At 41.5% G+C, this 12180-nt stretch overlaps 1 protein-coding gene across 2 annotated transcripts; it reads right to left on the reverse strand.

Moving 5' to 3' along the window:
- Positions 1-225: 225 nt before the first annotated feature.
- On the reverse strand, positions 226-10777 carry dcp2 (decapping mRNA 2). Of its 2 annotated transcripts, none has more exons than XM_086170610.1 (11): positions 10582-10777; positions 6430-6581; positions 6222-6349; positions 4910-5008; positions 4668-4820; positions 4448-4560; positions 4127-4234; positions 3821-3920; positions 2912-3010; positions 2200-2251; positions 226-1942 (listed from the first exon to the last, which is right to left on the reverse strand). In XM_086170610.1, the coding sequence occupies exons 1-11, from the start codon at positions 10647-10649 to the stop codon at positions 1809-1811; spliced, it is 1206 nt and encodes a 401-aa protein (XP_086026736.1). In that variant the 5' UTR covers positions 10650-10777; the 3' UTR covers positions 226-1808. The 2 variants fall into 2 exon arrangements, with proteins under 2 accessions (XP_086026736.1, XP_086026735.1); XM_086170609.1 differs by having other exon boundaries at positions 1676-1978.
- Between the last annotated feature and the right edge of the window lie 1403 nt (positions 10778-12180).

Here is a 12180-nt window from a genome sequence, read left to right on the forward strand (position 1 = left end):
TATTAAGAATTATGCCACCATTTTAGATTTTTTTCTGAATAGCCAACAGGAACTTCAAAATATTTTGCAGGCATAGTCCATTTCAGGCATGATAAAATTGATTTCTTACTCTTGGGGTTGAATTTTCGTTGATACGTGAGTTTTTCAATAGTTGTTCAGATTCCGTTGTCAACGAGTTTGCTGAACACGTTTGAATAGGACACAAAAACAAAAGAGGCAATGGACGAGTTTGGAAAAAAAAAGATTTTTATCAGTATTCACATTAAAGTCTTGATACCACGAAGCTTAAGGGCAGCTGGAGATCACCAGGTGTAAAATCAATAAGAATAAACCCAGAGTGACAACAGGAGAGACCCCAACATTTCACATCACATTGAAACGACAGTCCCTTGAGAAACAAACATCTGGATGTCGGGTTCTGTAACAGCAGGTGATTCTGTAAAACATCATCTCATGCGTTTTCACCTCTAGAAAATAGAAATCTATTAAAAATGGATTATGGTTATTTTTTTTTCCTTTTTTTTTTTTTTTTTTTTTTTTAGAAAGTCATGTCTATAACAGTGCTCCACCTAGAGTATGAAGTCTCAGAACTTTGAACAAGACGGCGAGCTTCTGACTGCGGGAGACGACAAATTTCAAACGTACAAAATAAAAACAGGAGTGTGATTGTGGGTCACGGCAGAAAAGCACGGATTAAAAAGATATTCGCAATGTCATAATTGTTTTGGGCGCTTGTGGTATGTGAAAAACAAACAAAAAAAAAACTGCAACGACTGTCAAACTTTTGTGATAATAAGAAAACCGCATGAACTGCTTCTTCCAAAGCGTCTTTCCCGCCGCGTTAAACTGAAACGGATTTTGAAATGTCAACGATTCAAGCTATTGTCAGTTTGTCGGGGGTTCCCCTGAATTTCTTTTAGCACGTGTATATATATAGTTCTATTTAGACATATTCATTTTTTAAAAAAAAAAAAGTGAGTGTCTTCATAAAAGAGGCTCAAAAGACAAACGACTATTATGAGCAATTTCATTAATAATAAGACAACTCAATATAAAAGTCCAGTAACGGTTACGTGAAGTGATATTCTTTGGTGTACATACAAAGTATTGGTGGGCAGCCATTTTTAGTTTGCTTTTTTTTTCCCCCCCATCTGGCCTTAATCGTTCATTTTTAAATTATATTGGATTTTGTCATTTGACTTCAATAGTAAATTTAAACGGACAACCGGCCGTCCCAACCCAGGCTGCACATCACTTCCGAATTCCGAAGACCCTACACTTTTTTTCTCCATAAATACTCGATCGCGTTCTTTTACGCGTGATAAAACCTCAAGTAATACGGTACTAAAGCCCCCCCCCAAAAAAATACAATTCTTTTCTTGAGCATGTAAAGCAGAACCACGCCTTGATTACTACGTCTTAAAAATCAGAACATTGATTTACCGGCCGAATTCAAATTCACTTCCATTTCCACAGCTGCTTGTTTTCTTTTTCTTTAAAAATACACACCCCCTCCCCCTGCCAAATCAATTCATTATTGAAAAAGGTGAAGGAATAACAAACCGAACAGGAGAGTCTGAATGAAAACAGCGTTCGGAGGAATTGGGGGAAACATGTAAACAATTCAAGTGGAGCTTCACAGATGGGAGAGGATGCGTCCAGACAAAGTGTAGGGGGGGGGTGAAGGTGGAGGTGGCAGTGTTGAACCCACGTGCAAGGTGAAGAGGTCGCGTTCCCGTAACGTCCTTGCCTGGGGGGCGGTCAGGTCAAAGGCCTCGAGGGGGACGACGGCGCCGGCGGCGCTCGCGTCAAAAGTCGAAACACTTCATGATGGCGTCTCTGTCGAATTTAAAATTGAGGAAAGCCTTGGAAGACATCAGGTGGTCAAAGTCTCTGTGCTGGACGGCCTGGTGGCCGTTGGTGGAGCCGCTTGAAGCCACGTCTGTGCGGAGATGACATGTTTTGGTTGAAGAACCAGCTTTTGAGCGAGGAAAAAAAAAAAAAAAAACAACCTCTCTTGTATCAAATCTAATTATCAAGGCGTCGTTTTAAAAAAAAAAAAGATGGTAAGTATTTCATCCCTGCCATCGTTGCTTCAAAAATAACTGTGTTCTGCTTTTGTCATTAGAATTCTATTTCATTTTAACGCCTTTTCACAAGCATTTAAACAGTTCTTAAAGCGCGCAGGGATGAACGTACCTTTATCGAAGCTGTCTTGCAGTCTTCTGGGCTGAAGTCTTTTATCTTCCTTCTGTAAAAGTGGTACAAAAGATAAAGCCTTGTGGTTCAATGGTGACATAAAGCATCAGCAGAGAAAAACAAATTACGCTTCTTCATAACATAAGTATCAATCACCTTTATTTATAGAGCACTTTAAAAAGCCGGAGTGCTGTACATCTGGGGTGAACCGGGGGCGAACAAAGGACATACAACAAGGAAAAACCCAATAGGACTAAAAATAAAAAAAACAAATAAATAAATAAATAATAATAATAATAAAATTTATATATATATATATATATATATATATATATATATATATATATATATATATATATATTGAATTTTATTGTACTTTATTAATCCCTTGCACGAAATTCCTCTCTGCATTTAACCCATCATGTATGACCCATGCTCAAGAACACTTGGACACACGCTCCCAATAGTAATAAAAAATAATAATAATAATATGGAAAAAATAAATAAATAATGAAAGAACAAAAAATAAAATAATTGAAATCATAATTATAATATAATTCAAATCAATCGCCCGCTGTGTGCTCTTCAAATCTCCACACCTTCTCTCGCAGGCTGAAGGTGTCAGATAATAACTTATCTGGCACCTTCAGAGAAGAAGAACCTACTGGCTTTGCAACGAATTCTGTGAAACAAAAAGACTGTTTCTTCTTACCGCTACAGCTTTGACCTGCTGGCTGTGGACACCGTTGTCGCCGGTGCCTTTCTTCACCATGGGCGAATCCTTCTTCCCGTTCACTTTCACATTTGGGCTCTTGATTTCAAAAAAAAAAAAAAAAAAAAAAAAGACTGGTCACGGCTCATTGTGCAGTGGATGAAATATTAAAAATCTACAAGCTCTAGCTCCAGACGTAGAAAAGAAAATGAATAAAAATCACATTGAGAGGCCTATTTGGAGCGGATATCACCATTACAATAAAGTTCTGCAAAGCCTTTTGAGGAAGCGACATATTTTGGGATTTTTCTGTCGAAAGACAGAATTCAAGACACCCTGGAGGAAGCCCACTCGTCGGGACGTTCTTGCCAACAAAACCGTCATTGTTTCAACAATATACGACTTTTGTTTTACTGCCGGTAGGCCTTTTCAGCCCTCTCAAAATTCCCTGTTTATGGCGCCATTGCGTGCCTTCAGTGATTTTTAACCTTGTTTCTTTCGCCGATAATATCACGCCAGCCTAGTTCTTCCCCAGAACATGAAATAAGTTATTTTATAATACGTCAGTAGCTGAATGGTTTCATAATAACAATGATCAGCGTCTAAAGTTGGCCATTAGGCACGGCATGATAAACAGAGCAGCGTATTTATAAAGTTAGAAGAAGGGCGAAGACTAAACTCGGTAAATGTGATTACCGTTACTGCACGATGCGCTTTCGTGATTAAATGAATCAATTTCATCTCGCAAACGCCTTGTTTGTCGTGTTCCTCTTTGGTCGTTTGTGACCGTGGATGTGATGGGAAATTTGTGAAAAGTGGGAATGCAACTGATAGCAATCGTGGATTAAATCCATGCACGAGATCAATACGCAGATCGGTATTGTTTGGTTGCACCTCCTCTTCCCTCACCTGCAGCAGCTCGTACTGGCTCAGGGCCTTCGGCGGCTTGTGTTTGGTCCAGTTGTCGCCGGAGAAAACCTCCGTGCCTGCCAGGCGCCGCGGTTTTGACCTTCGGGGCAACAAAAGAACAGATAGTTTAACGGTGACACAAGGTTTAAAAAGAGAGAGGCGACGAGTTTACAGTTTGTTAGCCTCCATTCGGCGAGTGATCAATGCTTCTCGGTACTCATTGTTGTGCACAGGTGTAAATTAAGAAAACAATTAGAAGGTTTATCCATACTGAAAAATGGCTTTATACGACGGCAGGGTTTTTACCGTGCGTTGTCCGAAGGTTTGCCGGGAGTGCCGCCGTTGTTCGCCACGTCATCGTCGCCGCTGTCCGGCGCGTCGCCTCTCAGCTTGCTGATCCATTCTCGCAGCGGCCTGCGCGGCGGATTTCGAATAAAACATCAAATGCACACACGGATTATAACATCATCACTTGGGAACTTTAAATTCAATTTCAGCATCGAAAATATTGAGTCATGAGGACCTATAACTTGGCTTTTTCCATATTAATGCTTAGGAATCAGTTTAATAATCCTTCGATCAATACTTATTTTCATCGGTAAAGGTGAGTTATGAAAACGCAGGCACCTTATGAATGGAATGGCCATGAAAAATCGGTTGGGAGCGAGTCCCAGCTTCGACTTGGGCGTCATGTCGTTCCGGTGGCACGGCAGCTTTTCGATGGGGAACCACTCGATGTTCTACGCGAGAAGCACAGCGAAAGCGTGAAACTTCCACGGTGAGGCGAAGAAAATTCAAAATCTCCGACGGTTTAAGCAAAATAAAAAAACGAAAGAGGAGCACCCACCCTGATCTCCTTCCTGGTTTTGGGGTTGAACTTGGTGTCTTTGGACACTCCCGGTATAATGTAGAGCCGAACCAGCTGGTCGGTGATTTTCTGCTCTATGTACATGTCTTTGCAGATACGATTCTTTATGTCGAAGCCGGTCTCTTCCAACACCTAGAGGAGGACAAACGCGGCAGTTTGAACCCTTCGAGTGCGGCCATCGATAATTCATAGGTTTTCCAAGCCGGGAACACGTGACTCACTTCGCGGACGGCGCAGTCATGAGGCGCTTCGTCCTCGTTGACTTTCCCTTTGGGAAAACCCCAACCCGACTTCGCCAGGTATCCCTGAACCAGCAGAACCTGGAGGGAGCAACACGTGGTTCATTCTGCATGGTAATAATATCAAATGTCTGCAAGCGAAGGTTGATTCCCGACTTTATAAAAAAGGGACTGGCTCGTGACGTGATTAATTTTTCCTCCAGTGAGAAATACTTTGGAAAAACACACAGAAATGGACCTTATTCGAAAGGACAACATGTTTTTGAATGTGCACAAACAAAAAAATATGGAAAAAAAATTGTCAAAAAGATATGACACAATACTGGACTGTCTCAGAAAATTAGAATATTGTGATAAAGTTCTTTATCTTCTGTAATGCAATTAAAAAACAAAAATTAACCTTTCATGATATTCTAATTTTTTAAGATAGTATTTTTGAGTTTGGACTTAGTAACACCAAGTCCAAATTTTTCCTTTGTTTTAGTGTAAAGGAGGTAAACAGGTAAATGATAAAAATCTTTATGTGTCATGAAATGTTCCTCTAAAAAATACATGACGAATTAATATTGAAAATGAATATTAAAAAAAGAATTGACGAAATTACAACCTAAAAATATTGTTGAGTTAAAAGAGAAAATTTGCCACTGGAACTCATTAGAAAATTGATTGATAGCATGTACAGGACTGTCTCCAAAAATTTGAATATTGTGATACAGTTCTTTATCTCCTGTAATGCAATTAAAAAAAAAAAAAAAAAAAAAAAATTACCATTTCATGATATTCTAATATTTTGTGACAGGATTTTTGAGTTTTCTTAAGATGTAAGCCATAATCAGCAATATTAAAATAATAAAAGACTTGCAATATTTCAGTTGATTTGTAATGAATCCAGAACGTATGACATTTTTGTTTTGTTTTTAAATAAACAAAAATTACCTTTTCATGATATTCTAATATTTTGTGACAGGATTTTTGAGTTTTCTTAAGATATAAGCCATAATCAGCAATATTAAAATAGTAAAAGGCTTGCAATATTTCAATTGATTTGTAATTAATCCAGAATGTATGACATTATTGTTTTTGTAATTGCATTACAGAAGACAAAGAACTTTATCACAATATTCTAATTTTCTGAGACAGTCCTGTATATTCAAGCTGATCTCCAGGCTGACGTACATTATCCTCAATACATGTCTTATGAAATAAACATTGAGTGTCTTCCCATGAGTTGTAACGGGCCGTGAACTTTAAAATGGGTTTCACATATTGGCGTTTTGTGTTAGAAGAAACCTACATTTTCTAACGATTCGTCGAGTATAATAGCTCCATAAGTCGGGACACCCATCTTGTACTCCTTCCACTGCTCAAGGACCTTCTGAACGTCCTCCCCATGGGGCAGCAGGAACGGACAGTGGTGGAAGAGTATCGCGCAATTAAGGACAATTTCGGTCAAAATCGACACGCCAAACTTCGGAGGGTTGCGCTTGTGCATGGAAGGATATCAGCTTTGGCGAAGTCTCTGATCCCGCAGTGAGGCGCTCCTGGGGTGTTCTGCATGCAGAAGTCCAGGTAGAACCAGTGGGCCAGCTCGATCTGGAAGCACACACGGATGGCGTTGTCCCGCTCCTCGCTGGGAATGTGCAGGATGAACCGGCTGCAGGAATACAGGAAGTAGATTATTCTAAATGGGAGGATTCACAGCTGCAGGAACACCAGGGCGGCACCTCAGCGGTCCCAGGTTGCATGTTCTTCTCCAAATCCAATACCGTATTATAATCCGGTGTGCCTTATGTATGAATTCTTCTTGTGCTTACTGACCTTGAACTAATTTTATGTGGCACTGCTAAAAAAATCTATCAAAATGTTTCGGTGCGACTTTGGTGAGCAACGAAGGCGCTCCGCTTGAATGTTTGTCGAACCGTTCCCGCCAGACACGGGGACGTTGTATTAAAGCGTGTTGGTTGAATAATGGTTGCAACGTCAGTCAACGTCAGATACCTAATTATGTCGTGCTGGAATACAACGTTTTTCCATCCTCACAGTAACTTCAGGTGTCTGCTGTCGCTGGCAACAATAAACCGATCGGAGAACAGTCCGCTTGCCTCAGTAATACCGGAACGTACTGCGCTTCGACAGAATATTACCGGACATTTGTTTGTGTGAGGACCATCAAAAACGGCACCTGTTAAGAGACATGCTTACGAAGCGGAATTACAAACTCAAGGCGAGTGGATCGTGGGAACAGAGCAGCTGCGAAAGAATTCAACATTAATGAATCAATGGTACGGAAGTGGAGGAAGCAAGTAAAGAAGACAAAACAGTTTCCGAGGGATCAAACCTAGATTGTCCCGGTTAGAGGACACAATTGAACAGCGGGTTATGGAACGAGTGAATGACTTGAATGAAGTTTGACTTAACTGACTATTTTGTTTCGCTTTATATACCGTGTGTTTTATCGTCCGCCTTACGGTCCGCGAAATATGATACGTTCATCGGCGAGCCTACGTGGCCCAGATGTGGCTGAGAGTGAATGGTGGTCTGTCTCTATATGTGGTCCCGTGTGGGACGGCGGCATCCTAACTTCAGCCGGAGAACCTCAAATGGCCGAAAATACACCGATACGGGAAATAAACCAGCTTTGGGAACTTCATAGTCGTATTGTTTACGTCCACAACAGCAACATGGATCTTTAATGACGCGGCAGCGCCCCCTGCTGGTAGAAGCAGAGAAACCGGATGCCGGTGCATTCAGATGTTGGAATTTGGGGAAAAAAACAAAGTAACACACAAGACTGGGGCATCTGAGGAACCGAAACAGAGAAGTCCGTCTCTACTGAGATACAATGTATGTCTCAGACGCTGCAGTCAAAAGGTTTTGATTTGAAAAAGAGGAACACCTGAATACAACACGCCGACAGACATGTTGACACCGTGAGCTATGGGATGGTACAGATCCCGGGTTTTTACCGAACGCTTCCTGCAATGACGACATAAATTGGCGTGCATTCTGCCTTGAAATGAAATCTGCTTCTTTTGTGAGTCTGCAAATTTCTATTCCGAGGGCCAAGATTGCATACAAAGAAATTCCGAACCGCGAAGAAAAATGATCGAGCCGTGGCGTAATCTCGAAGTCCGGGTTTCATGACGCAATTTAACCGGCATTTGTTTCTCTTCGGCAATGCCATATTACAAAGTTAGAAGGACACGCTGCTTCTTTTGTGCTGACGCAACTGTGAACAATATGGAGGAATAATGTGGTTAAGCTAATCAATAAGAACAGTCTGAAGACTTACCCAAACAAAAGAGGAATTTGTGTCTACTCCGACTCCTGGCTCGCTAATGATACTTTCATTGTCCAAAACGGAAAAATCCAACTGTTACTGCCAAATGAGTACTTGGGTTACGGCTCAGCCGTGACCTTTGGCACATCAGATAGATTACTTAATTACAAAACAACCGGTCAAACTGTATTTTCTCTGCCTACTCGTGTCTTCTGAGGCAAGACCACCGTCACCATTAGTGTTTTACAGTATCGCAGCCCCCTGTGGTGTGTGTCTGTGTGTGTGTGTGTGTGTGTGTCTGCTATGTAAAGTCCAAAGCACTCCAAATTAAAACCTGGCAAACCGTCTTTGAATACCTCTTCATACTAAGCCGTGAGCAGACCGGGTGTTTTGAAAGCTCCAAAACGAAAACAAGGGTCGTTTCATAACCATAGACACACACGAACACACACACACACACAGCTTCCTTCTGCCGTGATATCGAAACCCTTTTATCCGTACTGTGTCCGATCACATTTTTAAAATGCTGGCATTGCCTACGTCCGAAAAACAACACTTTGTCATTATAGAGCAACGAATGCAAGTTGTACTTCCGTCTGTCAGTTTGAGTTTCTTTGTGATTGGCTTGAATTTTCATTTATAATAATGATAATAATAATAAAAATAATAATAAAATCAGGAAAAACTGCTGTGAATGAGTGAGTGAAGGATTGTTTTTTGAAATTTTAGGGGTTCTACTTGAGTACGAGGTGGTAATCAGACGAGTCTTCGCTCATTTTTTTTCAAGTCTTTGGCTTCTGACAATATGGAACGTGTTGGATACTATCGCAAGTCTTTCAGTCTTTACGGTGATGTAAAACTGACAAAACCGGGAACAAGAAAAGGTGAAGGACGTCACGATCGGTGTGGAGCGTCCAGAAAGACGAGTGGATGGTGGAGCTGTGGGCAAAACAGCCCAGCTTGGACAATGGCAACTCAATGTATAACCACCAAGTAGAGAGAAGGAAACCCGATGGACTGAAATAGCAGAGGCTCTGCAAAACACAAAAAAAATTGCTGGAAAAATCTAGTTGGAGTCTTGTAAATTGTGACCCTGTTCGATTCAGTTTTTGAAAAATCTTGTCTTTAGTGAACAGGTGTGAGATGGTAATTTGCAGCGAGTCCTTTCCAAATCATGTCAAAGCCTTCTGATGCATAGGTAGCTTTACTCAACACTGTACACACATTCATATATACAAAAACAGATTGAAAAAAACAATAAAAATAAAAACAAAAAGTGACAAAGTGGTAAAAAAAAAAAGTCTATTTTTCCTCCCCTCCATCCATAAATCTTCTCGTCGGACCTGCGCTTTGCAAGTTTCCACATTCAACTTTCAAAATATCAATCTGCACTTTCTCAACTTGCACGTCCCGTGAACACAACTGTTTACGTTTTAATTTGCACTCTCTTTCAACTTCCTCATCTTGTTAATGCTGTTTACATCTCATTGAAATGCTATGTTTATTATGTATTGTTCTATTTTCGCTACCTATCTAATGTGCCACCGTGGGAAGCACGTTTCCAGAATCTTCAATCCGGCATAAACATCGATGGACCGGCTGCATCGGTGAGCCACGCATAGAGACAAACAACCACTTGGTCTCTTTTTTCCTACGTGCAGGCAATTTGGGGTCTCCTGTTGCACGTTTTTGGATTGTGAGAGGAGGGGAAAAAAAAACACGTGGTCACGGAGGAGGGAACATGCAAACTGCACACGCAGGGAGCTTCTTGCAGTGAGCTGGAGGCGCGAACTACTGTGCCAACACAGCGCCCGTGGCATAAACAGTGCACAATGACCAACAATTGGTAAGTGTTTAGAATGCGAATCGTTTTATGGATTCAGATCCCGGTTTATTTTATATCTCCACCCCATCAATGCGACATGTCTGGAGGCGGGGGGGCCGGGGGGCCCCACCTGTGAGCGTCTGCCCCGGGGACCCTAAATAGTGGTTTACGCCCCTGGAGCAAAAAACGCACAGCCAGCTAGCGCTGTGTCTCCCTGCCGTGTATTACATCCACCGAAAGTTGTTCTCGTCCGCAATGAGCTTAGTGGATCCGGATTTCCGTGTTTTGGTGATCCAAAACATAAAGGGACAGAGGAGGAAAAACAAAACAAAAACGAGCCAGCGGAGCAGGAACAACAACAACAACAACAACAACGGGAAGAGGCGCCATTCTTCGCCGGGGTTGCTAGGTTCTGCGTCGCCGTCGCACTGAGAAACAACTCGCTCCTCCTCCTCCTCCGATAACATTCATACGAGAACACACAAAGCAGCAAGGGAAGTGTCATCCCGAAAGTGAATATTAGACGGTGGGTCGCCGGTGACCGGTTACCTGCAGAGGTCGTCCAGGATGCCGGAGGGAATCTCCACTCTTTTTGTTTCCATGTCGCTCGAAAACATTCAGACTGGAGCTGGACCAGAAACCGTGAGTTCAACGGGAAACAACCGCATGACTCCGCTCACATCCTCTCCGTCTTCACCCCTCTCCTCCACCGCCAGGCGACCCCCAACTCCCCTCCGGCTCTACATGGGAGTGAAAAGTTGGAAAATATAAACTAATGATGTCTCCTCGGGTTTCTCTGCTTCCGCCGGGAGGGAGCATAAGTTGGCGATGAGAACCCGGAAGTTAATCAACCAATCAAACGACGGCGCGAATGTAATGGTGGGAGATGATTGGCTCGTCGCTGTGTCTGTCAATCGATCAAGTTTGTTCGACGTGCCTCTGCCGCAATAACGGACTACAAACTCTTTTCCTGCAAAAACATCTATTTCCCATTCTTATTCACAAAAATCTCATCAATATGGCATTTAAAGGCAGTTTTTCAAATGCACTTTATACAACAAGAAATTTCATAGGACATTCACATCATAAATAAGACAAAAAAGCTATTAAAAGAACAAAGATGGCACATGACGAGTATATATTACAATGTGAATAGAGAAGGGGATTTAAAGAGATAAAAGAGGATGATAATATATTTTTATACTTCACATATTTGCATGAATTTGTGATTGCCCTCAAGGAACAAATATCAGTTTTTGAATTTGAATATTTGAGGCTTTATTGTAGTTATTTGTATATTGTTACTGTTATTTTGGAGCCATAGGGCACAGGTATTTCTATTCTTGAGAGTGTGTTCACAGCTGGGTGGAAGGAGAGTAAAAAGCTTGCATGACAAAAGGTATCTTTTGACATTTGAGGACTTATTTGTGACGTGTTGAGCATTAAAAACAAATTAATAAACTCTTGGCTTGAAGTTTCACATCACGAAAAATAATTATGGGCCTGAAACAAAGCATTGTAAAAACTCCAGGTAACATTTTCAGTCTTTCTCAAAATTATAACCCTGCAGGAATCGTGTCGCAAACAATGCACTGAAGTCATAACATTTCCAGATTGTTAAGAATAGTGAAATAAGTTGAAGCCTTTTAGTGAATGAGGATAATTGCATATCATCAGCTCTGCGCCATCATTACTGATATTCCCAGAGTGTGTAATATGTGATACTGTATGCAGTCTGTTGGCAATCATTCATTATTTATACCCCTTATCGTGCACGCAGGGCGTCAGGGAGGCTACAGAAAGCTGACTAGTTCCCTGCATCCGTTGACTAAAGTTTGGTAGCGAGAGGAAATCAATAAGATGAACCAGGCGACGCTCCAAACTACAGCAATGCAATGTCTTTTCCAGGGACTCTTTCACCTGTTGCTTTGCAGGCACCTTGTCCTCCACACGGAGCTGGAATACGGGCATCGTAGTCCATCCTTAATCCAAGATCATCACTGATGACAACTTTGACGGGGTCATAAAGGCGAGCTTTAAGCTCCGCTTATCAATAAACGGAAATGTGGATGAGTCCAGTGAAACCCTGTGGAGAGAGAAAGTCTATAACTAAATGAGGGAAAGACTTGGACAAAACAGCACGAAACT

This window comes from Fistularia commersonii, chromosome 23 (genome assembly GCF_037954325.1).
Source record: "Fistularia commersonii isolate RoL2024-O1a breed Wild chromosome 23, RoL_Fcom_v1.0, whole genome shotgun sequence".
In the NCBI taxonomy this organism is placed as follows: domain Eukaryota; kingdom Metazoa; phylum Chordata; class Actinopteri; order Syngnathiformes; family Fistulariidae; genus Fistularia; species Fistularia commersonii.

Excerpts from the sequence above, each read along its gene's own strand:
- dcp2 (XM_086170609.1), bottom strand. The coding sequence starts at position 10,649 with ATGTTTTCGAGCGACATGGAAACAAAAAGAGTGGAGATTCCCTCCGGC. Across the intron at positions 4,235-4,447 it reads ATGGCCATTCCATTCATAAG|GCCGCTGCGAGAATGGATCA; the intron begins GTGCCTGCGTTT and ends TCCGCCGCGCAG. Across the intron at positions 3,011-3,820 it reads GCCAGTACGAGCTGCTGCAG|AGCCCAAATGTGAAAGTGAA; the intron begins GTGAGGGAAGAG and ends TTTGAAATCAAG.